The 27263-nt window shown below is 35.8% G+C and overlaps 2 protein-coding genes and 1 long non-coding RNA gene across 5 annotated transcripts in view; 1 reads left to right on the top strand and 2 right to left on the bottom strand.

The window, feature by feature from the left end:
• mettl22 (methyltransferase 22, Kin17 lysine) overlaps window positions 1-10517 on the bottom strand; it is a 14403-nt gene extending 3886 nt beyond the window's left edge. Inside the window, exons 1-6 of one of the 3 annotated variants that reach the window (XM_019075610.2) lie at window positions 10453-10517; window positions 9708-9850; window positions 4659-4919; window positions 4538-4578; window positions 4304-4448; window positions 1724-1795 (exon numbers count right to left, since the gene is read on the bottom strand). In XM_019075610.2, coding sequence (XP_018931155.1) covers window positions 1724-1795; window positions 4304-4448; window positions 4538-4578; window positions 4659-4919; window positions 9708-9813 — 625 coding nt within the window. In that variant the 5' untranslated portion in view covers window positions 9814-9850; window positions 10453-10517. Of the gene's footprint in view, window positions 1-1723; window positions 1796-4303; window positions 4449-4537; window positions 4579-4658; window positions 4920-9707 lie in introns of all 3 variants that reach the window. The other 2 variants (XM_019075617.2, XM_019075603.2) reach the window with 2 other exon arrangements.
• Window positions 10518-17271: 6754 nt separating this feature from the next.
• LOC109061659 (transmembrane protein 114-like) lies at window positions 17272-27064 on the top strand. Its single transcript, XM_019078762.2, has 4 exons — window positions 17272-17534; window positions 17632-17709; window positions 23489-23626; window positions 26515-27064. Exons 1-4 carry the CDS (start codon window positions 17357-17359, stop codon window positions 26745-26747), a joined length of 627 nt encoding a protein of 208 aa, XP_018934307.1. The 5' UTR covers window positions 17272-17356; the 3' UTR covers window positions 26748-27064.
• On the bottom strand, window positions 21338-21757 carry LOC122136559. Its single transcript, XR_006154225.1, has 2 exons — window positions 21568-21757; window positions 21338-21446 (listed from the first exon to the last, which is right to left on the bottom strand). It is a non-coding gene; the product is annotated as an uncharacterized LOC122136559 (long non-coding RNA).
• Window positions 27065-27263: the final 199 nt, after the last annotated feature.

Here is a 27263-nt window from a genome sequence, read left to right as displayed (position 1 = left end):
ATTTTTGGCTATTGCTACAAATATACCCCAGCGACTTTTCTGCTCCAGGGTCACATTTGATAGCTGTCTTTTGTAGTGTTGACTACCCCAATCACATGTCGGTGAGCAGAGTTAGTGTAAATAGCCTCTGCCAACAAGGGGGCTATTTGCACTTAGTGTAAATAGACACTCCGCAATTTAAATGGCCAGCTTTGCAGTGTATGTTGCCCAGTGTCACTTGTGCACAGCAGGTTTAAACACACACACAAAAAACATAGATTAAAATATAAAAAAATATAACATGTACAGTTAGCTGGATTCATATTTTTTGCCTCTTTTGACACTTTCTGAATATTAAATATTTACATATTTTAATACACTAATTATTTCATTGTTATTAATGTATTGCATTTTAATGGAAATTTAATTTATTTAAATAATTCTTTAAAGTTTAAAACATCAACCGTAACTGAAATGTATGGCTTTTTAACACAGCTTATGATAACATATTTGAGGGCTGCTGATTAGACTAATAAAAATACAAACAATCAAGTCAAGTCACCTTGGTTTTTTCACAGATTGTCTCAAAACAGCTTCACAGTAATAAACAGGAAAATAACATGCAAATTTCATCAAATCCAAATTCTGCTTACAGTCAGTGTTTCGGTTTAGTTCAATAAATGCTAAAATATAACAAATAAATACAGTCAGTGTTTCGGTTTAGTTCAATAAATGCTAAGTTCTGTCATGAAATATAATAATAAATAGCTGATTGGTTCTTTTTGTATCAGCAGCCAATGAGCAGCTGCTCAACATTTAAATACTTGGCTAGTGCTTGCTGTAGCAGTTGAAGTGCACTTCAGAAACCCTCCACCTTCCCCAGCTCCACCTGTATTGATCTGCTATGGGGTGATTTCATGGGTTATATTATGTGGTTATTTCATATATGTTATATGTGCAGCAGCAGTATTTCTTACATGCTCACAGCAGCATGTTGTGGATGTATTGGAAGTAGCCAGTCTTGGTACTTGCAGCCCTAGTAGATCTATAGCAGATGCATCTAGAGCAGATCAGTTCCGCCAAGATCAAACACATTAACATTGCCATGAACATTACTATGCTGAACTCTCAGAGAGTTGTCATCATGTCAGAACTGTGTAAAGTTCAATGTCACATTATGTGACAAAACAACACTTCACGGAGATCTTACAACCTACAGCTAGTAGACCCTAGTGGGAACTTTATGTCCCAACTGAAGTAGGACCTCATGAATTGACAGCGCAAACCTACCCAGAATATCTTCAAGACTTGAGGCTGAGCTCTCTTGACAGGTGCCCCCACGCTAGAACCACTCATTACGCCTTAGTAACCACTTAGCAAAACCTCAGTGGTGACTTTTACAAGCTCAAGCACCACCCTCGATTTCTTCAGAAAATGTTAAAGTCTAGTTTCAACTTATCACCAGATATTACATAAAACATCCAGAAAAACACTTCGGTCGTAGCCCTGATCAAGTACATAAATCAGTTATGATATGAACTGAGGAAAAATATTTTATAGTAAACATTATTTCACGGAAGAACTGGCTTGTATACACAATTACGGTGGCACAAAATGGAGGAACACACACATAGGCACTCTGCTACTCCTTCTTTATGACACATTATCCACATGAAAAGGGGCCTAAAAGCTGTCGTTAATGAGTGAGTGCTGCTTAACATCCTGATATGGTGTTAATATTTACCTTGGGGTTCAAAGTGCTGCTTGTTCAGAGTCACATTTCTCTGACACATGCTCAGAAGGTCATCACCAACATCTGCAAAACACAAAGTTGTTTTCATTTAGTGAGCTCATGATGAAAAAAACCCTTCATCCATCCAAAACAAGCTCTTTATCTTCGGATTCCGATCACAAAGCTGAAATGTTTCGTAATGTACTGTGACTAATTCACACACCTGTGTAGGTTAAAAGACTGCTAAAAAGAAAGAGATGACACTATTATACTGAATGAGACTGAAAACAAATTAGTGTCTTATTATGTGAGAGTTACATAACACTGACATGCTAATGTGTTCAAGTATCATTGGTGTAAAATTAAACAGAGACTAAATCAGGTTTGATAAAGTTTGATAATGTGCAGACATGGGCAACCTGACCCACCAAAAAAAAAAAAAAAAAGGCAGAGTCCCAAACTTCAATAAGACCCTATTTTACTAAGACTTGCTTTTGGGAATTCTACTTATCATCTTTTCTGAAAATACCTTGGAAGAGTAAACAAGTTATGTACAACACTTGATTTTCTATTTATTTATCCCAACAGGGATGCACAGTACAGGTTACTATAACAGTTACTACCTAATATTAGAGTTTTTCTACTTTATTTTCTACAATTTTTTTTCTATTTTGATTGAGCATGCTATTTTTACATGTAGATTGCCATCTAATTGTCACTAAAAGTTCATTTAAAAAGTTTAATTTTCTTTCTTTTTAATTAGGAAAAAAAAGAATAATGTTAAACAGATGTTAATGTATCAATGTAAATAATAATTCAAAACGGGTAGATGTCTTTACAGTATCTTTAGCAAATCTCAAAATGAGTATCCATTATACATATTGTACATTTATAATATTAAAATGCAAATTCAATTAGGATTCACATACAATATTTCAGTTTTCAGTGTCATACTTACAGACATTATAGCATTTTGATACGGGTCATTAATTGGTTATTGGCCAAGACATAGAAATAATTATCAGCTGGTATTGAATATAATTTTTATATTGGTACATATAAATCCAGTGCATATTTCGGTGCATATTTTAATCCAATTCATGCCTGATTCTTTCTGAAATGTACTGTATAAATATTTATCAAATTAGTTTTTAATCTAATGTACTGTATAAATATTTATCAAATTAGTTTTTAATCATAATCTAGTGGTGCCCTTAAAGCTCCTTCTCGTTCTTTACCAAGCCACAATAATCTGTTGTAATTCTCTGTACAGGGGCAGAGTGAAATAATAAGAGGTCTTAGAAAGAGTCCAGCACAAATCTCACAGGAGCAAGTGTGTTAATGAATACTGTGACACCATCCGCACAAAGCAATCAAACCTCTAGCCTTTCCAGTCTACTCGACGCTAAAGTTACAAATCAATGTTTCTCTCCCTCAAACACTCCAGAAACAGCTTTTGTCCATACCATGCTAACATACACCGACACAGACACAAACATCAATTTATGAAATAACCCAATAATGCTGCACACAACGAAAGTCTCTTGTGAATAACATCTGGGAGTAATATCTACAAGCCTGTGTATTTTTTTTTCTGTGGCCTCGGACCGTTGCGAAGACGCACTTTGAAGATAATGCTGTCTTTTACTGCCTTTCCAAGCTCTTTCCTGTCTCTTTAAAATGACGGCTCTATCTGCTTCCACTGGTCTGAGAACATCAATCCAGTCGTGCCGAAAGACAGAGCTCTAATAAAAGACCTTCCTTCCAAAGAAACCTGGCTGTATTACAGAAACTTACAGAAAAAAGCAAAAGGTTAAAATGGCAGCAATCATCAAGACAAAGGGAAAAAAACATAGTAATCACTGCATTCACACCACTTCCAAAAGCCTACTAAAACATCCTTTGACACAAGTGGATTTTTCAGATGTTTTGGATATGCAAGCAAAAATATTTTACAAAATATTTGTTTATATCCCTACAGGTTAATGTGTTGACCATTTACATAATTCTGGGGAAAAATAAATAATACACATTTAATTTTGTTATATACACACATATATATATAGCATGCATCCTGCATTTATTTGATAAAAAAAACAGTAATATTGAAAAAATGTTATTACAATTTAAAATATTCAAATAGAAAATTGCTATATTTTAAAATGTATTATAAATTTGTAATGGCACAGCTGGATTTTCAAGAGTGCAGTGTCACATGATCCTTCAGAATTCATTCTGACATTAATAATATATCATTATTATTGCATCATATAAAGCATTTACTTAAAATTGAAATATTAAGTTACATTATAAAAGTCTGTCACAATGGATCAATTTAACATATCCATTGCTTGAATGTTTATCTATCTCTCTATCTATCTCTCTATCTATCTATCTGTCTATCTATCTCTCTATCTATCTATCTATTTATCTATCACAGATTTTATACATGAAAACTGTAGCAGCATGGGGATCATCACCATGGACTATCTCTGATGTATTATTCTCTATAAAAAAAATAGATTATTCATTATTATATGTATTAAATGACTCAATCTAATAATAATAATAAAAACTCAATCGGATCACCACCTGTGCAGTACACCATCTTGGCCACCATTGCCATGACAATACTGCTCAGTCCTGTTCCAGCTCCAAGCTCAAGGACCGTGGCGTCTTTAAACATGCTTGCGTGTGCCAGGATGAAATCGGCCAATAGGAAAGCACCACGCCAGATCTGCAATGACAAACGACACAACTTTGCACAATGTAGATGTAGCAGAGGAGTAGATGTACTGCATAATCACCCATCGTCCCTGTCCTCACCTGTTTCCCTACATCCTCCAGAGGTGTCGCCATAGTATGCTCTGTTTAAAACGCATTTAAAATCATTCAATGTGACAGAACAAATCCATTAATTCACATACATCTCTAATGCAGCCCTCACCAATCTTAATGACGTCACGGGCACCATCCTCCTCATCAGAATCTTCCTCCTCGTCAGTCAGCGTTGCTGCAGATTGACTTAGGATAATGGGACATACCGCATCCCTGTTACTGCTGGAGCATCTGGGCCTCCTGACCACTTCCAGGTCGCCATCTTCATCACAAGGAACATTCGATGCATCAGTGCTCTCAAGGACTGGCGACTCACCGCCTGACTCCTTTCCATCGCAATCCCGCAGAATCCTGAACTTCGAAGTGAAGACTGGACACACAGATGCAAATCCAGTTTCAGATAACATACAAAGGTGTGAACTGACTGATATAACTGGCTTACACTGGTCACAGCAGCCTCAGCTGCAGCAGACCTGAAGATGTTGAGTCAGCTATGATGAAGTAATGGCTGTGACAGAATGAGAGTGGCTCTTTAGCATGGAGCAGATATGTGCTTTCTGTCTTTTCTTTATTAGTAATGACCATGCATGAGTCTGCCTTTGACAGGAACATCGATTCAGTTTCTAAGAAAAGAGTCTTTACATCATTTAGATGGATTTCTTTGCAGTGCTGATAAAAAAAGACAAAAGATATTGATCTTTTTTTTTTCTGTATGCTTTACGTAAGAGACTAATGTAAATTATACTTTTTAGCCGTTTTTCCCCAGAGGTCCATATATTATGCTTTACCTAAGAGACTAATGTACAGTAAATTATACTTTTTAGCCGTTTTTCCCCTGAGGTCCATTTATTACGTTAGCCAAGATTTCTTGCAACTGACATCCTTTTGGCCCTTAGAAACAAGGTTTATTTTGAATATACACTACTATTCAAATGTTTGGAGTCAGTAAGATTTTTTAAATGTTTTTTTTTTAATACAAGGCTGCATTTATTTTATCAAAAACAAAGTAAAAACAGTAATATTCTGAGATATTAGTACAATTTATACAAGTGCTTTATATTTTAATATTCATTTAAATGTAATTTATTCCTGTGATGGCAAAGCAGTCATTCTTCCAGAAATCAATGTCACATGATCCTTCAGAAAATCTTCTAATATGCTCAAGAAACATTTCTTAAATCTTTAATTACTAAATCATAAATATCTTTACTAATACTTTTTGACATCTCACTGATTTCTCCCTGCCGAATTCTCCAGCACTGACTGCAGTTGTACAACACTAAATTAAAGAATGCTGCATTTAAAATATACTCCAGTGGTATTTGGGACAACAGAGATTTGAATGGGATATGACGACAAAAATATGGACAGATAAAAGAGGTATAGAAATACTAGAAATGGGGTCTACAGGGCTTGGATCAATGAGTTCAAGATGGAGAGAGTCAAGCTTAAAAATCATCCTGGATTATTTTAATTACTAATGGACTATGTTTAAAGTTACACTGATAGAGAAAGAATGGGCATAGAGCTTTGTCAAAAGTTTCAAATTGTGATTTCTTGCTGATGGAGTCTGCACAGCATGCATCTTATTATTCAAGAGCAATATAGATTTACAGTGTCAGCTCCAGTCTAGCGTTGTAAAGGTCACCTCATCTAAGGCATTCAAAATCGGCCTCTTTTTGTTTTTCTAAGAATAGTGATAGGTCGTGTATGGTATGATTTCAGCTTCATTTGATCCTAGCTGCTCTGGTGAGGATAATGAATCATAGGCTATGCAACTGCACTCATGGTCACATCAGGGGTTTAAGGACCAGAATAGGCCACCCAGCACTGTATTTAGACCTGGATCATGCGGTGATAAATGCTGTGAGCCTGGGCATTATCGACCAGGAACACAGCAGAAAAAAAAAAAAAAAAAAAAACATAAAAACCTTGGCTGTAACATTGGCAGATATTGCTGTGTTTATTATTCAATTTGCCCACATAAAAAAATCCTATACTTTATATATATATATATATATATATATATATATATATATATATATATATATATATATATATATATATATATAGCAGAGTATAAATAAATCAGAAATTACTGCCTGCTGGTCATTTACAGGCTAATATCCTACTAAAGGTCAAACCTGTGTATACAGGGAATGGTTGACAGTCATTTTATAAGTACTTAAGGCAAACATGGAAACCAAATCGCTAGGGACCAAGGCTATTAACATAAAAGGGTTACAGCTGCTAACTCTCAAATGTGTAATACGGAGCACTGCCTTGAAATTATGTCATTTGTAAACATACCAAAAATATATGTCAAGTAATAGAAATATATATATATTAGTGCTGTCAACGTTAACGCATTAACGCATGCGATTCATTTTAAAATCCTTAACACGGCCAGATGAGACGCAAACTGCAAATTACTGAAGCACCATTTCTATTCTAACCCTTTAACCCAATTTTGCTTCTCTGCTTGCGATCAGATCATTTTTGTATGGCCAGATGAGACGCAAACTGCATTTTCTCAACTGGATAACCAGTCTCACTAGCAAAGTTTTGATGGATGAAGACTGCAATCAAGGTAAAGATGATTGCGGTGGCGTACAGGAGTCGTACAGTAAGCACGCGTGAGGCCCTTATAATAACCTGTGTATGAGTGCTCTTGATGCACACTGTATTTATGCACAGGCACAGAGATTTGCGTACATTCACGTTGTTTCCACACACATTCGTGATAATGTTTTGATTTGTCATGTTTATGTTGCTGTGTTTAGTTATACCGAATGGATCTGTGTAGGCTGCTTTAGTAGATATATGCAGTCAGCAGGCGGTTGGTTTATTTTTTTTTTGGTATCGCAACTTGGCTTCTCTAAAATGTAAAAAAAGCTCTTTGTTGTTGCACTGTACACATACTATAAAATATAAAATTCTGATTTTTTTTTTTCTTTCATATGTGCATATGGGCTCCTTATATCATTTGATTAATCACAGAAAAAGGGTGTGTTTAATCAGATAAAAAAAAAATTAATTGATTTACAGCCCTAATATATATACAGTGCCTTTAAAAAAAAATATTCATACCCCTTCATTTTTTTCATGCTTTGTTATGTTGCAGCCTTATGTTAAACTGATTTGAATTACTTCTTTTTCCCCACATCAATCTACACTCTAGAGCAGGGATAGGCAACGTCGGTCCTGGAGTGCCTGGAGTTTAGCTCCAACCCTGAAAAACGGCACTCCAGGACCGACGTTGCCTATCCCTGATCTAAACCATAATAGCAGCAAAAACAGAACTGCCACAATTTCGTAAATTTATTAAAAAAAAAAAAAAAAAAAAACTGAAATAAGCACACTGCATAAGTTTTCATACCCTTAACTCAGTACTTAGCTATATTATATATTATACAGGTATTTTGGGTATGATACGACAAGCTTTGCACACCAGAATTTTGGCAAATATCTGCCATTCTTCTCATCTCTTCACCTCTCAAGCTCTGTCAGGTTGGATGGGGCAGATCCACATTTTCAGGTTTCTCCAGAAATATTTGACTGGGTTCAATCCCAGACTCTGGCTGGGCCACTCAAGGACATTCACAGAGTTGTCTATAAACCACTCTTGTTGTGTGCTTGGGGTCAGTGTCCTGTTGAAAGGTGAACCTTCTGCCCAGTCTGAGGGTCTGAATGCTCTAGACTGGGTTTTCATTAAGACTATCTCAATATTTTGATGCATTGAGCTTTTTTTTTTCTACTCTGACGAGTCCCTCAGTCTCTGCCGCTGAAAAACAGCCCCACAGCATGAGGCTGCTACCAGCACACTTTACTTTTGGGATGGTAGTCTGCAGGCGATGAGCAGAGCTGGTTTCCTTCAAACATGATGCTTAGAACTGAGGTTCATCAGACCAGAGAATCTTGTTTCTCAGAGTCTGAGGGTCCTTTAGGTGCTTTTTTTGCAAATTCCAAGTGTGTTTTCATGTGTCTTCACTGAGGAGAGGATTGAGTCTGGTCACACCGACATAAAGCCCAGATTGGTGGAGTGTTGCAGTGATGTTTGTCCTTCTGTAGATTTCTTATATGATTTTGGAGCTCAACTAGAGTGACCATCAGCTTCTTGGTCACCACTCAAACCAAAGCTTTTCTCCATCAACTGCTCAGTTTGGCCAGGAGGCCAGCTCTAGGAAGAGTCCTATTTATTTTAAACTTCTTCCATTAAGGTTTACAGAGACTACATGCTTCTGTGAACCTTCAATGTAGCAGAATTTTTTTTGAACTCTTCCCCAAAAATGTGGCTTGATGCAAACCTATTTCTGATTTCTACAGGCAGTTTTTTTTTTTTTTTTACCTCAGGACTTGGTTTTTGCTTTGTAATTTCATAATCAGCTGTTAGACCTTTTATTAAGACGTGTGTGCCTTTCCAAATCAAATCCATTACAATTGAATTTGCCACAGGTTAACTTCACTCGAAGTGTAGTAACATCTACAAGCAATATGAATGCTCCTGAGCTAAAATTCACCTGTCTCAGATAAGGCTATGAGTACTTATGCATATGCAATGGAATCATTTATGTTTTTTATTTTTAATACATTTGCAAAGATGTTACAAACTTGTTTTTTGCTTTGCCATTTTGTATGGAATGTAGATTGATGTGGGGGAAAAAAAGTAATTTAAAGCAGTTTAACATAAGGCAGCAACATACAAAATGTGAAAAAAAAAATGAATGGGATATGAATACTTTTTATAGGCACTATATATATATATAGAGAGAGAGAGAGAGAGAGAGAGAGAGAGAGAGAGAGAGAGATGGTGTGTAAATAATAGTTATGTTTACTATACTAACATACATAAGTATATAATATCCCTGTGCACAGAATGCATGAAATGTTCAAAATGTTTATTCCTGTGATGCAAAGCTGAATTTTCAGCAGTCATTACTCAAATCTTCATTGTCACGTGATCCTTCAAATTTTAATATGCTGTTGATTTGCTGCTCACAAAACATTTCTTATTATCAATATTGACAATCAGCATTGATTTGAACTAGAGTGTTCAAATTGAATGCATCCTTGCTGAATAAAAGCCCTGCAGTTAGTATTCACTCTGCTTATAAGGTAAGGAATAAGGTGAACAGGTGAGGTATTCAGCTCTCCTTACCTGGCTGTCCTACGCTGTTCAGTCTCTTCATGAGATGGCAAGCGTTTGGTAACAGCAGATGCACATCAGACAGGACAGTGTCACTTCTAAATGTGACCTGGTCCATGGCCAAGTCTGCCTGGCACTCTATCAAGGACCCAGCTCTGAGGAATAGAGCAATTTTATTCATATTCATCTCTGCATCCTTCTTATTACGACGTCCACACGCACTTAGACAAATTATGATAAATTTGGCATTTTACACGGATTGGGAAATTAAGACAGAACTTCTCTATAGGCTATGTTTAAGACAGCTTGAACTGAACGTTTGGTTTTGTTCGGGCTCGACTGAAAGCTAATCGAGTAGAAATATTTAGAAGTGGGCGTGACCACACGGTCCTCGAACTCAAAAGCCACTTTCTTTCTGATCGTTCCCTAAAAACTTTCCCGCAGCTAAACAGAGAGAGAGCACATCAGCCCTTAAACCTGGTGGTCAGCTCACTGAGAGTCACAACCTTGGTTCAGGAAGTTCAGTACTGTCTATGTAGGCAGCTCACTAGACTCTGACACACAAGTCTGCAGTATCTTCATACCTCGTAGTCTTCTAATCAGCTCTGGGGCAAAGAACTGCCAATATTTACCGAGTAGCTGACGACGAGGAGTTTACTTAGTTTTTGTAGTGTAGCCAAGAGTATTAAATCATACTAAAATATGAGCGTAACGATATGTTAAGATATCTTGAAGAAAGGTTATTATGGCAGCTTACGAGAGGTTAGTTAGACTTGCTTGAGTGTTACATTAAAAGCAGACCGTGTGTGTAAAACCGCTCTGAAAAGAGTTCCAAAGTAGAACGCGCATGACACATAGGTATTTGATATGAATGCAATTACTGTAATCATTGTCAGTTTAGTTTTTATTTATATTGAAATCAAATCAGAAATATTTGTATCAAATATTTTGACAGTATTTATTTTTATGCTATTTAATTCATAATAACAATTTATTATTATTATTATATATATTTATTATTATCAGGGCTATGAATCTTTAAGTAGACAGCGAATAGATTCGATTCACGATTCATAGGTTTTCGATTCGATTCAAGAACGATTTTTGAAAATTCAGAACGATTCGATTTACAATTAAATTCTAATCTATTTGATGAACGATTCGATTCTGCATTCTCTAAGGGCATACACAGGATTATTTAATTCCTCCCCTAAATTCTTTAAATGCTTAGTCAGGGGGCAAATTACACAGCAGCCTTTATGGTTAGAGAACCATAGGTTAGAGGGGGGAAAAACACTTTTGTCCATTGTTAGATGCTAGTTTAATGATGCTATGGCATATGTAGAAATTTATGTCTAAGCCAAGATGGGGCGTAGCCATCATTTCAGAACTGACAGAAATGTCAAATACAATAATTTTGTGTATTATTATTATTATTATTAGGCCATTATTATTATTATTTTACAAGGAATTATTTTCTTACTTTTAATTTGATGTAAGAAATCAAATACACTGCTGGACAATAATCAATCATTTGTAATCTATAATTTTTTTCCTGGCAATTTTATGATTGTTTTATATACTACAAACAATTATTTAAATTTTCTGCACATAATGAGGTTGAAAATATACTTTATAGTTTCTGTACTGTAATAAATTATATGTCAGTTAGCACTGCATCATTCATAAATTGTGTTTAGTGTCTTAATGTTTCACCAGTTCTGCTTTTTATTCAGCTTAGCTGCAGCAATATGCCTTTGTCCATATTAGGCATTTCCTGGCACGTCTTAAGTTATTTGAGCACAAGATCACTTCTCTTTTAGTGCAAAAACTTCTTTATCTCATTTTCATAAAATAAAATGCTATAGTTTTTAACTTTTGATCTCCATCAACGAATGATGATTCTGAAAGAAAACGCACCTGATGTCTGTTTGCTATAGCAACAAACGCTACTTTGATGCATCTAATTATTAGATAAACCTTGCGCTATTATTTCAAGGTTGTTGTTAATGCTGTGGTAATTTATGAGGGGCCGTACAAGCCATTATTGAAAATGGCCATATTCATGCTTTCAGACACATACATTCTCCTTTCACATACATACAGGTCCTTCTCAAAAAATTAGCATATTGTGATAAAAGTTCATTATTTTCCATAATGTAGTGATAAAATTAAACTTTCATATATTTTAGATTCATTGCACACCAACTGAAATATTTCAGGTCTTTTATTGTTTTAATACTGATGATTTTGGCATACAGCTCATGAAAACCCAAAAATTCCTATCTCAAAAAATTAGCATATCATGAAAAGGTTCTCTAAACGAGCTATTAACCTAATCATCTGAATCAACTAATTAACTCTAAACACCTGCAAAAGATTCCTGAGGCTTTTAAAAACTCCCAGCCTGGTTCATTACTCAAAACCGCAATCATGGGTAAGACTGCCGACCTGACTGCTGTCCAGAAGGCCATCATTGACACGCTCAAGAGAGAGGGTAAGACACAGAAAGAAATTTCTGAACGAATAGGCTGTTCCCAGAGTGCTGTATCAAGGCACCTCAGTGGGAAGTCTGTGGGAAGGAAAAAGTGTGGCAAAAAAAACGCTGCACAACGAGAAGAGGTGACCGGACCCTGAGACAGATTGTGGAGAAGGACCGATTCCCAGACCTTGGGGGACCTGCGGAAGCAGTGGACTGAGTCTGGAGTAGAAACATCCAGAGCCACCGTGCACAGGCGTGTGCTTTTGAACCAGAAACAGCGGCAGAAGCGCCTGACCTGGGCTACAGAGAAGCAGCACTGGACTGTTGCTCAGTGGTCCAAAGTACTTTTTTTCGGATGAAAGCAAATTTTGCATGTCATTCGGAAATCAAGGTGCCAGAGTCTGGAGGAAGACTGGGGAGAAGGAAATGCCAAAATGCCTGAAGTCCAGTGTCAAGTACCCACAGTCAGTGATGGTCTGGGGTGCCATGTCAGCTGCTGGTGTTGGTCCACTGTGTTTTATCAGGGGCAGGGTCAATGCAGCTAGCTATCAGGAGATTTTGGAGCACTTCATGCTTCCATCTGCTGAAAAAGCTTTATGGAGATGAAGATTTCGTTTTTCAGCACGACCTGGCACCTGCTCACAGTGCCAAAACCACTGGTAAATGGTTTACTGACCATGGTATTACTGTGCTCAATTGGCCTGACAACTCTCCTGACCTGAACCCTATAGAGAATCTGTGGGATATTGTGAAGAGAAAGTTGAGAGACAAAAGACCCAACACTCTGGATGAGCTTAAGGCCGCTATCGAAGCATCCTGGGCCTCCATAACACCTCAGCAGTGCCACAGGCTGATTGCCTCCATGCCACGCCGCATTGAAGCAGTCATTTCTGCAAAAGGATTCCCGACCAAGTATTGAGTGCATAACTGAACATAATTATTTGAAGGTTGACTTTTTTTGTATTAAAAACACTTTTCTTTTATTGGTCGGATGAAATATGCTAATTTTTTGAGATTTTCATGAGCTGTATGCCAAAATCATCAGTATTAAAACAATAAAAGACCTGAAATATTTCAGTTGGTGTGCAATGAATCTAAAATATATGAAAGTTTAATTTTATCATTACATTATGGAAAATAATGAACTTTTATCACAATATGCTAATTTTTTGAGAAGGACCTGTACATTTCTACTCTCACACACACATACATTCTCCTTTCACATATGTTCTTGCTTTCACACACTTACATTCTCCTTTCACATACATATATTTTTGCTTTCACACACACATACATTCTCCATTCACATACATATATTTCTACTCTCACACACACACATACACATACATTCTCCTTTCACATACATACATATATATATATATATATACGGGACAGGTCTTGATCAGCATGGCTGAGGTAGATGAGGCGGCCGCAGAAGTATTTCAGCAAGCTATCTGGGTTTTAAATAAATAAATAAATAAATATTATAATCGTGAAATTCGTCTTGGTGTCAGGAACTTCCAGTACAGAAAGTACAAACATAGTGCAGACATATATATAATTAAGGTAATAAAAAAATAATAATAAAGAGTACTATCAAAATATTCATTCAGCCCGTCTGATGTTTTTGTTTTGTGCAGTTGCTTCATGTTGCATATATTTTTGGTTGTTTGTTTGTTTGTTCAAGGTTAGTTTGGCCAGTAACAGAGCAAAATTAACATTTAATAAATGTAAAATATATATATATATATATATATATATAATAAAAGTAATAAGAACTAAATAAAAAATTGGCAACGAGTATGGGAATCGGCTCATTTGATTGTAAAATAAATAAATAAAATCGGAAATTGGAATCGGTCACGAAAAATCCTGATCAGGGCATCCTTAACTGGAATAGAGTTAGACCTACCTGAAAGACCTGAAAAAGCATGGTTCACTTCATTTTTATCTTTGAACTATTGTACCTATTTGTGCAAAATGGTTATTTTTTATTACAATACAATGTTACAGTCAACAATGAAAACAATAAGTCTTATTTATTGATTTATTGATTGTGGCAAGGCCTGTGAAAATTTTGCCAGGACAAGTAAAAAATTTAAACCACTGGCCAAACCGGACCAGTAGAAAATTTCCTTAGTGTTAAGCCCTGTCAATATGATCAAAATCAGTATCATAACACTTGTACACAGATCTGTAGAACACGTAGTTTGTATAATGATATGTTAAAGTTAAAAACTTAAAATATGTACTTGAAAAGAAAACATGATGACTTTGAATAGCATCACTGTAAAATTGTGAGGAAGAGCTGAACAAGTCTTGCACAAGTATTTCCTGGTCTGAGAGTGACTTCCTGCTTAAACAGGAAGTAATGGATACCAAAAAAAAAAAAGTAGAAATATATGTATGTAAAAGGAGAATGCATGTGTGTGAAAGCAAAAAAATGTATGTATGTGTAAGGAGAATGTATGTGTGTGAGAGAGTAGAAATGCATGTAAGTGAAAGGAGAATGTATGTGTGTGCGAGTACTAATGTATGTATGTGAATGGAGAATGTAAGTGTGTGAAAGCAAGAATATATGTATGTCAAAGGAGAATGTAAGTGTGTGAGAGTGCCAGAATGAATTATGGCTTGTACGCCCCTCATAGTAATTTGAACAGTTTCCTTCCTACATACGGTTCAATGACATTGTTAAAACACATTTATCATTCAATGGAACTATGTATATGCTTTAGACACTTACATTTTTGCTCTGTCCATGCAATAAAATGCCTTACCCCTACAAACATGCACAAATCAGGCAACCAAATTGACTTAATTTAATTTAAGCACATCAACTGGTCACTGGGGTTCCTCAGGGATCAGTTCTTGGACCCCTCCTCTTCTCCATATACTCTACATCACTGGGTCCTATCATACAGGCACATGGCTTCTCCTACCATTGCTATGATGATGACACACAGCTCTATCTTTCATTTCAACCAGATGATCCAACGGTAGCTGCACGGATCTCAGGTTGCCTGGTGGACATCTCGGCATGGATGAAAGAATATCACCTAGAGCTCAACCTGGCAAAGACTGAGCTTCTTGTCTTCCCTGCCTCTCCAACTCTACAGAATGATTTCACCATCCAGCTAGGTTCTTCTACAATTACCCCATCAACTTCGGTCAGAAATCTTGGTGTTATTTTTGATGACAAGCTGACCTTTTTGCAAATACCACATTGCAAAGACTCGATCTTCCAGGTTTGCATTGCACAACATCAGAAAGATCAGGCCCTTTATAAAGGAGCATGCTGCAAACCTTCTTGTCAAGGCCCTTGTCATTTCTAGGTTGGACTACTGCAGTGCTCTTCTGGCTGGACTTCCATCAAGCACAAACCTCTACAAATGATTCAGAATGCAACGACACGACTGGTCTTCAACGAGCCCAAAAGAGCCCATGTTACACCTCTCTTTATCTCCTTGCACTGGCTACTGGTTGCGGCTCCCATCAAGTTCATGACATTGAGGCTCAAAATCACTTTCCAGAACATTCTCGTTCACCATTCCTGGCTGGTGGAATGATCTTCCCATCCCATTCAGAATGCTGAATCCATGACAATTTTCAAGCGACAGCTGAAGACTCATCTCTTTCGACGCTACTTGACTTCATCCTAAATTAAAAAAAAAAAAAAAAAAAAAAAAAATGTCTTTCTTTTTTATTTATTCCTTCCCTTTCTAGCTTGTACTTATTTGAACAAATGCCTGAAAATTGGTATTACGAGCACTTCCTCTGTCTGTTTGCCCCTTTAAGAAGAATCGCTTTATGTATTCCCCAGTTGTAAGTCACTTTGGATAAAAGCATCTGCAGAATGACTAAATGGAAATGTAGCTAAATATAAATGTAAATACGCAGCCTTCGACTGCTCAGGTAATGTCGTTGGTATGACGGAGAGCCATTGAAAAACTACAGAAAAGTAAAACTACTTCACTTTAGCATTAATGGCCACGAGTACTAAGGAGGTGCTCAAAAATGTGTCAGTGAGATGAACTTAGTGCGCGAGAGCAATCTTGTGACAGTCACAGACGGCAAATAATGGCGCGCGTAAAGGAGAGATGAGAGGGCACAAACACTGTTCAAGGTCACCTTTAATTCATGCTTGTAGTACTTTAATGTGTATATATTTCGAAAGCATTGAATCGCTATAGAAATCATGATTCATTCAATTCTTAGTGTTTTAAATCGATTATTGTCCAGAAATGCGATTCACGATTCAAAAATCCATGTTTCAAGATTGATGCATATGCATCGTCAGGGTTTGTAATCGATGCATTGAGAAATCGAGTGAATCGTTACACCCCTATTATTTATTATTATTATATAGCCCTATATATTATATTATTGTTGTTGTTATTTTATTAGATATACAATGCTTATGACTCCATATGTCAACTTTGGTTTTTATTAATTTTGTTTTATTATTTGGCACATTCATAAACATTTATATTATTATCAAATGTTTTCTCAAGTTTAAGAATAAAATAAAAATAATTGCTGTTAAAAACCTCTAAGAAAAAAAATCCTTTAACGTATACTGCTATTAGGCTATTATTGATATTTTGTCAGTAGAGAACACTGTTCATTTTTCTAAACATGTTTTTTTTTGTCAGTAGAGAACACTGTTCATTCGCTCAATTATTGATATTTTGTCAGTAGAGAACACTGTTCATTCGCTCAGTTTTCTGATTTTTGATCGTACAGGAGCAGAAACCTGCCTGACAAATGACTGGAGTCGTGAGCTGAAAGACTTTACCAATCAAATTAATTTAGAGGTCCCTGTGGTAATCATCTGATACAAACAAACAAAGGTTTGCATACTAATGAGAGAGGGGGGATGACGGGATCTGTAGCAATTACGACTATAACTAATCATGTTTTGTGGTTTTTAATCACCAGAGGTATTTAGCTGTACCACAGTTCAAAGTCAACCAGAAAGAGAGAGAGAGAGAGAGAGAGAGAGAGAGAGAGAGAGTGGACCATACTGCCCTCTTTTGGTAAAATCGCCCAACAGTAGCAGTTAATAGATAAATAGCACCGCATCCAGCGAGGGGCTTCCAGAAGGGCAGCGCTGAGGGAAAGAACAACACGTAAAGAACTAAAGAAGGAGGAGTTTCGCTTTAAACTACATTCAGACAAAATGAAAATCACTTTCACAGGTTTGGCCAGTTTTGTGGCCACCTTTGGTGTCCTTAGCTTTGTGGGTCTCGTTCTGGCAATTGGAACTGATTTTTGGTACATCATTGACACTTCTAAGAGAGAAAACAGCTCATCTGTGTCTCTGAGCTCACATTCTGGACTGTGGAGGACTTGTAACTGTAAGTCACTTTACATGTTTGTGTTTGACATTCTGCTTGTGATTTTTTAATGCATGAGGTTTTCGTGTAGATGGATGAAGTTATTCTTTCTTTGCAGTTCATAACCAGTGCTGGCCATTTATGAATCCTTTTGGAACAGGAAGAAACTTATCAGAATCGCAAAGGCAGATACTAAGTAAGATCTGTGTCATATCATCCTCATATCTCATAATTTTGTATTAATAAGCTTCACTCAGCAAACACTTGTTGCAGAAGTGTGTGATCTGTTTAGTTTAAAACTCCTTGGTGTGGCTTTATAGTACTGCAGTATATATGCTCTGTGTTTTATTCTTTAAATGTTTAAAATTCATTTGCAAGGTTTTGGAGAAGTATGTGATATAAAATAAAAATATACATTTTATTAGACTAATTGTTCTGTAAAGTGATAAAACATACCTAAATAACTATATATTTAGCAGAAAGCATATTGAATAATAAGTACTGTGTGTGTGTGTGTGTGTATATATAAATTAGATAAAAAAATAGCTAAAAACTACAAAAAAATTTCTTGTTCTTAATTGATTTTAGTTTTTGAATATGAATTGCATGAATTGTCATTCAACCAAGACCATGTACTTTCTATGCTGTATCTCAGCTGAACAAATTCATTTATGACTAGCAGAGGAGCAAAACTTGACACATCAATAGGAAGCCACAGCGTTTATAACCTGTTTGCACTACAGAAACAGCTGCAAAATCACAATATACAGCCTTAAAAGATATTTTCACAATTTGACAACAAATACAGTAACAGAAAAAATACAATAATATTAAAATAATAATAAAAATTATAAAATTAAAAGGGATTCCTCAAGTATTTTTGTTTTGTTTTTCCCCTTGTCATTTAAAGTTTTTAAATAAAATTCAACATCAGAAGTTTAAAAAGTAATTTTGAACACATCTGATATCTCAACCTGGGCTGCAAACCTATAGGAACTGTTATATTTGCATCCTACAGTTAGAGGCACAAAAATAAATTAAAATATGTATTTAAATTCATAGACTGCGAGAACAAGGAATAATGCGAAAACAATGTTTTAAGGCCATTTTCACCTGAATGCCATCATTTAAATTTAGAACCTGAACATAATGCCTTCCTATTGCCCTATTGTCTTTGGATTGTCATGGAAACACTCTTCAATCAGAGGGCAGAAACAGCGGTGGTAGAAACACAGCTGTAAAAAGTGCACCGCAGTGAACCATGGCATGCATTTCTCCGCTAATATTGTGGGTCCACCTGCCAGCACACCCCGCAACATTACAGTATTTCCTTTGTTTTGATTTTTTTTTTTTTTTTCGTAATTTCAGCGTGGCTGTTAGCCATAACTTTCACAAAATATCACATCGTTTTAGTGCCAAACAATCCCCAGGAATAATTACTTTTGTTTTAAAATGAGCCAATAAATGTAGAATTGCAATTGCAGCCCGCAAAATGTGTTAATAATTTATAGCATTGATGACTGTAGAAAAGCCATTAAGAAAAGCAAAAGGAACAGAAAAATGTCTCTTACATCATACACAATCAAATAATATTCCTGTCTGAGTCATTCAAGGCACTTTGTATAGGACTGAATGAGATTTTAAAATTCACATGCTCTCTGTCCACACCTGAAACATTGTCTGTACCTGCCACAAGAGACTGTAATGAGGTTGTAAACCAAGATTATCTCAGATTCACGACCCCTAGACTGGCTCGATTGGATTTAGTTTCTGTTCTGCTTTGAACTATAGACTCAATAAGTCTGGGTTGCCAGGATGCTGCTTTGATTAGATAGTAGCTGCTGCACAAAGCTTAGCTAAATTCCCCCCTGAAGGTATGTCTTTCCCTCCGTCTGTGCTGGATTGTTCGCCTAAAGACGATCCTTGGATAAACGGTAAAAGAAACACCTTAAATGTGTTCAACATAATCGTGGACAGCTTGTTTTTGACATTTTTATGGCTGCTACATAAATAGTGCAGAATCATTTCGGAAAGGAGATTGAAATGCACCTGTCCAATTTAATCACCTTACGGATAGACATATTGTAACTGTTCCAGAATGAAAATAATAACTGGCCTGAATATAATATGTCAGTGTGATCTTTGACTTGATCGTGAATGACAGCCTTTCACTGTCTGTACTGCCTGTTGTGTTTTTTTTTTTTTTTTTTTTTTTGCAGAAAATGTCCAAACATGTCAATATGGAGCCCAACAATTTGAAAAAAACTATACAATAAACTAAAAAGAACAACATTCACACAAAAAATAAAAAAAAAAACCAAACTAAAAAAAAAAACTCCTCATTCAAAATGCAACTCACTCCCCATAAAGTAAAGCCCCTACTAAAAAAAAACACCACACACCCTTACTTGAATCCTTCAAATCCCATCAGTAAGAGCTTGAATCAGCTGGTTCAGGTGTGTTTAATAGGGTTGGAGTTAAACTCTGCAGGACACCGGCACCCCAGGTGTGGTCCATAATGAAGCCATTAAAGAAAATCCATCACTTTGAACAAAAACAGGTTTTTGTCTTTCTTGTCTCCTTCACATCCCATCATGACTTACAGCCTTCTGTGGTCCATAATGAAGCCATTAAAGAAAATCCATCACTTTGAACATGCTGTACTATCTTTAATCTTAATGCTTAATAGATGCACAAGGACGGTCCACCTTTCTTTTAAAACCCTCTAATCAATACAAACTCTGGTCTCTAATAATGTTGGCAAGATTGTTCAGCAATATAAAATACATGTGTATGTTTACATAAATGATATAAATAGGGCCTATATACAATGATTATTATTTATTTATTTTAAATGATTTTTATGGCAAATAAAAAATAAAATTAAAATAAATGTATGTTTTTGAAATAAGTCTCTTATGCTCACCAAGCCTGCATCTATTTAATTAAAAAATACAGTAAAAATTAATATTAGAAAATATCATTACAGTTTAAACAAATGTTTAGAATGCAATTTATTCCTGTGATGGCAATAAATAAATAAATAAAATTAGCAGTCATTATTCTAGCACACATTCACACAAATTCACTCTAAAAACATCTCCAAACACATAATACTTAAAAAAAATAAAACAAAAAAAAAAACACATAACAGAAATTATTTGAAACATTATAAAAACAATATAAAATGTATTTACAGCCACTTTTGATCAATTCTGTGCATATTTGCTTAATAAAAGTACAAGTTTCTTAAAAAAATATCTAGATACATGCATATATAAATAAAGGTATGCATTTATCTTACAAAACTTCTCATTTATTAACATATGTCGGTGATTGTCTACATCTACACATTTTCTTCTGCATTTTGCTGTCAAAATATTGTTCAGAAATTAATATTCAGTACATTTTTATAGATGTGGAACACCAGCTACTCAACTTGTGTCTGACATTAAAGTAGTAGGGTAATTCCTGGGAACTATCAAAGGGAATAGTACAGCGCTCACAAAGTCTCAAAAGCTGTGTTTTGACTGCCCAGTCTACACAAAGAATGTCAAATGAGCTTTTCACATTCACTCACCTGTCTCTTAGGCTGGCTCCCAGCTGTTTTCTTTAACAGAGCTGGGTAGTAACGGATTACATGTAATCTGGATTACGTAATCAGATTCCAAATCTCAAGTACTTGTAATTAGAGTAAACTACTTTTTAAAATACTCGTAATCAGACTACAGTTACTTTTTATGGATTACATGATTACATATTATTTACACAATGGTAATAAAGTTGTTCACAATTAATTGATTCTCCTAAATTTCCTTTTTTAAAAACGTTTATATTTTTTCCTAATAAACCTGCCGCTTATATACGTTCGTGATTCTTCAAGTTTTTCCGGTGGAGAGGGGGAGGGATGTCAGAATCGCGCTCAGAAGAAATCTGCAAAAAGATAATGGAAAAAGCGGGGTAAAGCAGCCTTTAATCACTGGAGTACAGACATGATTTCATTTTTAAAGAAAGTCACGGGAAAATGTCTCTGTTCAGTGTAAGATCTGCCTACCACGGATTAATTTGCTGTCCACGGAAATCTTTGACCTAGCAAAGTTATTGCTGGGATTTTCATTTCATTTTTCTTCATTGCTACTGCCTTATGCACTTCAAGGCCCCATCCACAGGAGACGCGTTTCACTGTATACGCATACATTTTGTATCGTATAGTTGTTTCGTCCACACAGATCCGGCGTTTTGGGAGAGTGTGAAACCGATATTTTTTATTAACTGGGTCCCAGAGTGGATAAAATTCGAAAATGCCCGCCTTTGCGTTTTCATGTGGACCACAAATCCGTATATTTTCTGAAACGATGACGTCATCAGCCCACGTCTCCCCCCTAGTCAAACACCGCTACGTCACGTAACAGCAACAAAAACATTAACAAACACTGAACGATTGTCTTTTTTTTTAACTAACATTAACACAAATTAATAAATGTATTGTTCCATGTTCGTTTGTATACCGAGCGCAAGGTTTATGCGCATAGTCCATGTTTTCTCCCGTTCTTAATGTGTCTCTACGGCAGAATTACAGCGCCACATGCTGGTCTGACATGTATACTACATCGTTTTGTGTCTTTCCTCATTGTTACTATGCACTTAAAATGTTTTGAGATGGATAGAAATGTCATTTCTGTGTGAATTTAGTCTTTTTAAGAATTCATGTTTTTACACCTACTCTAGTGTTTTTTTTTTTTTTTTTTTTTTTTTTTTTTTTTCTCTAGTGTTTTTTTTTTTTTTTTTTTTTTTTTTTTTTTTTTTTATATTTGACCTAGCAGGGATATTGCTGTTAATTTAATGTTTTTCAATATTGTTTTTTTGTAATGTAGCTGTTTTCTAAATTTACTTAATTCTAAGTAAATATGCTTTAAAATCACAAGATGTGATTTTGTTTTATTCAGTGTTACTAGCAAACACTAACAGCAAGGTACATTAGTGTTAGTATTTTTTTAAGTATTAACTTTTCATACACTGCACTTGAAAAAAGAAGCTATTGTGGCTCTTGTTGGTGAATTAAATATATTTTTTGAAATATATATATATATATATTTTTATCTGTCAAAATAGCACAAGATTAGGCTAATTCATTATATGTGATATCAAATAAGGGTTAGCACAAATGTAATCTAAATGTAATCCAAAAGTAATCAGATTACAGTATGTTACCAAAAATGTGTAATCTAAGAGATTATATTACTGACTACAAATTTTGTCAAGTGTGATAAATAAAATAACTATTAATTTCCATCTAAAATTAAATAATAAAAATACTGTCTCTTAGGCTGGCTCCCAGCTGTTTTCTTTAATAACAATAGGCTAATTATTATTACTGGTCTGCTCAAAGAACATAGGTTTAAGTCATTAGGAACCCAGTGGTTAGAGATTAGCCTGTGAATGAGTGGTATGGAAGCCTATGACATTTATAACATTCTTATTCTACATGAATACATTCAAATACAACCTCATATTTTAATAGCCTAACAATAAAACTGTCAAAAAATATGCCAGCTGCTATGTGCATCTGGGGAAACTGTGGCACAAATGGCAACTTCATTCAATGTCTCTCATCACACATCACACAACGGGGAACAAACATCATTGCATAAAGCTTTGAAATGATGCTGATTAGCCTTGCTGATTACCATTCAGAATGAATAAACAAAACCTTTTCTATGCCACAAAAGTTTTCACAAAAGTAGACAGACAAAATTAATTGAGTCAATTCCAACTTTACGCCCAGAAACACACTGATTTTTCATAATTGCCCCAATGGTCAGGCTGTGATGGTTTGTTGCGCCAAACATAAAAGTAACGATTTTCAAATTAGGCCAATTTGCATGACAAAGACTGGACCAATGAGGGAAAAAATCAGCATGAATCCTCTGGGATTGTGACTGGCACTGACACATCCAGACCTCTTCTCTTTCCAGACATGCAAGGAACGTTCATCGTCCTGCTGCCTCTCAGTGTGATCGTGCTGTTTATCGGAGGAATGCTGGGCTTCATCAGTATGTTGGCACGAGCCTACCTGCTGCTCCTCCTGACCGGAGTGCTGCTTCTGTTCGGTGGTGAGCGTCGCTCTCGCTTTCACCTCTGATTGATCCTCTTGTGTGGCATGAATATTCATTTTGCCAACATCACGCTTGACAGAGCATCTGGAGCTCTCTAGACAGTTTTGATAGTAATGAATAAGCTTCACAACAAAAAAAAACAGATGGAAAAAAGTAGTCCCAATATTGACTTCTGGTGCTGAATTTTGAGAGATACGATGAAAACGGTTCACACAGTCTTTAGCATATTGTTTATGTTTGTATTTTATATTATTTATATTATATTATTTAGCATAAAATATTCATAAATGCCTTGGAAATAAATGTGTTTGCAACAACTGTATGCATTTTAAGAGATATTTGATCCATGAACATCTTGGCAAAATCACGGCAACCCATATACAGTGATTTTGCCAAGACATTCATGGATCAACATCTTATGTTGATCCTGGAACAACATTACTTCCCAAAAACATAGACCTAAACCTAACCCTAACCCTACCCATAATGTATCCCTAAAATCAGTCAGAGGGAAATGATAGCTGAATAACAGAAGCACATAACCCTTGTTGTATACCTAAAACAGACATTTCCTGTAACGGTATCCCTCAATTCTGACTGGTTTATTGTAATGCTGTTCCAGGATCAACAAGGACATTGATCCAGGAACATGTTGTACTCAGTGAAATGACATTCACCATTTGGGAAGAGCCTTTTTCTGCATTCTTCACAGTTCTGTTTATGATATAACTTTAAAAGGGGGACTTGGGGGCATTGACAATGGAATAGCTTTACACAGACACTGGTTCAATGAAATACCTACCCACATCATTTGTGAGAAAATACAGGTTCACTTGAAATCCCTCTCAGGATAAAAGCCTGTCTCTTTCAAGATTCACTCAGTACCTATGACATTATTGTTGCTTTGCAGACACCATGGCAACAACTAAACCCAACATGGCCTCTGAACTTAGTCAGATTAATATAAAAAAAACATGAAATCATTGTAAAGCAGCGATGGCCCTAAATGTCACCAGATTACAGATCACAGCCAATAATTTACTGAATTTCTTCAAGATTATTCATCAGCCTCTTCTTTAAAATACCTGATGGGCTCTGATGATGATGATGGGGGTTCTCAAACGGCATGGGCTTTTTAAAGTAAAAAGGGCACCAGCATGAATGGATTGCTTTTAAGTATAATGATGAAGTACACATTGTGGAGGGCTGTGTTAGACTATCATTTCATTGTCACTGCTGCATAGACAGCGAAACAAAAGGTGTGGTGGTTCATTCACAAAATGTGTGTTTCCATTGACAAAGATAAATTTAAATACCAGTCAAACTTTTGGACACAGCTTCTTCTTTAATTTGACTATTTTACACATTTAAGAAGTATAGTAAAGTCATAAAACTATGAAATAACACAAATGAACATAAGTGAGTTTAATAACCTAAAAAAAAAAAATTGCAATGCTTTTTTAAACTATCAAAAAAACTTAGATCTGGTCAAACTAAAGTTAAGACAACTAAAGACTAACTGTGAAATATTATTAATTATTTCATGGTCTGTCTGAATAATGGATTCTGATTGGCTGGCAGGTATGCAGTAAAACTGTTTAATGCACAGGTAGTTCCAAGTCAGTTTAATCACCGTTCCATATTAGTGCGCTGTTTTAATTGATGCACACAAACCCTCACATACAAACACAGAGCGAGCAAGAGACAGAGAGACAGAGAGAGAGAGAGAGAGAGAGTGAGGTCATCGCGCTGCGCACACACAAACTTGTTGTCAATGCTTCCCCACGATTTTTATTAATAAAATAGCCTAGATACTATATTGCTACATTATATTCCTCAGCAACCAGGTGTAAAAAAAAGCAATAAGCCATGTGAAGCCATAGTTTAAAGTGAATTTATAACAGCTAAGGGGCGTTGTTAGGCACGGCGTGAAGCGGAGTAAAACGGTTACAAAACAGTTATTCCATATATGTAGCAAGGTTTTCTATAATAAAACAAAGCAAATAAAATGTAATGATATTAATAAAAACATTATTATTCTGCTAAACAATGTAGCTCCTCAGAAACGGTTGTGGTTGCAACAAAGTGGTTGCTGAGCAACACACAGATGTAAAAGATGTATGTTTGTAGTGTAATTTACAACAGCTTCGAACACAGCTCAACCAATCAGAATGTTCTGTTGCTAAATACTGAATTTCTTTTTCCAGTTTTTTAAACGGATACCCCCCACGCCCCACCAAAAAAAGAAAATTCTGTCATTTACTCACCTTCACTTGTTCCAAACCTGTAGAAATGTCTTTCTGCTGTTGAACACAAAGGAGGATGGGCAAAAAACAGTTGACGGTAGACATTGACTTCCATTGTATTTTTTGTCCATACTTTTGAAGACAGTGGCTACCGTCAACTGTTTGGTTACCAACATTCTTCAAAATATATTATTTTGTGCTCACCCAAAGAAACTTGCACATTTGTAAAAAAACAAAACAAAAAAAACAGATGTGGGATGACCTGAGGGTGAGTAAAAGATGGCAGAATTTTTATTTTTGGGTACTATCCCATGCAGCGTGTGAGCCAGCTGAACTGGAAAGACACTGACAGATCTGAGCAGACCGCTGTTTTGATGGTGTCTGGGAGGCTCAATTGTTTACATTTTCGGGGGAGATAAACCCATGAATGGCATACTTATAGTAGTCAACACAGTGAACAATAAACTGGGTAAAGAGAATGTATTTTCACATAAAACAATTGTAAAAACGTAATTTACCAGGCGTGATTCCTGTCCGGTATCAGTATAATGTAAGAATTTAGAGTTTGCTGTCTTCAACAATATAAAACCGGTGGAGAATGTCTTACAAACATCTGTCTTGCTGCTCTGCTCCTTACAGCTGTGCTCTCAGTGGCTGGAATTTGTGTCTACATGGCTTACTCTGCAGCTGCCTTCAAAGAGGCTGTGGACATCTCTGGCCACAAAACCCTGGAGGACATCGAGATTTACTATGGCTGGTCTCTGATTCTAGCCTCTGTTTCTTTTGTTGGAGAACTCTGTACCGCCGTGGCGTTCCTGCTTACCTCAGCCAGAGTCAGCCAGCTGACCAATCAGGAAGAACACGAATACTGACCTGCTCTGAATCAGGACAGTTCTAAGCACAGGAGAGGATTACACCACATGAAGGCACTGAAAGTATCATACAAACACTGAAAATTAAATCGATGTTTACATATTTATATTTTAAAAGGATAATGAGCGTTTCAGTACATTTCAGTGTTCGATTTTTAGTAAGCTCAAGGGTCAGTCTTTGAGGTTCCTCAGCTAACTGCAGGGGGTTCGTGGAATTTATTATAGAAATACCAGTGCTAAACTAAATTAATTAAAATGTATAATAATAATAATAATAATAATAATTATTATAATAGGTAACACTTTAGTATAGGAACCAATTCTCACTATTAACTAGTTGCTTATTAGGAATTACACATTGGCAGTTTATTAGTGTTTATAAAGCACATATTCTGCATGACCATATTCTACATCCTAGATCCTACCCAATACCTGAACTTAACAACTACCTAACTGTTAATAATCAGCAAATTAGGAGTTTATTGAGGCAAAAGTCATAGTTAATGGTTTGAATTG

The sequence above is a fragment of the Cyprinus carpio genome, chromosome B3 (genome assembly GCF_018340385.1).
Source record: "Cyprinus carpio isolate SPL01 chromosome B3, ASM1834038v1, whole genome shotgun sequence".
Taxonomy (NCBI): Eukaryota; Metazoa; Chordata; class Actinopteri; order Cypriniformes; family Cyprinidae; genus Cyprinus; species Cyprinus carpio.
The sequence above is the reverse complement of the archived record's forward strand: the minus strand, read 5'-3'. Positions and strand labels throughout refer to the sequence as shown.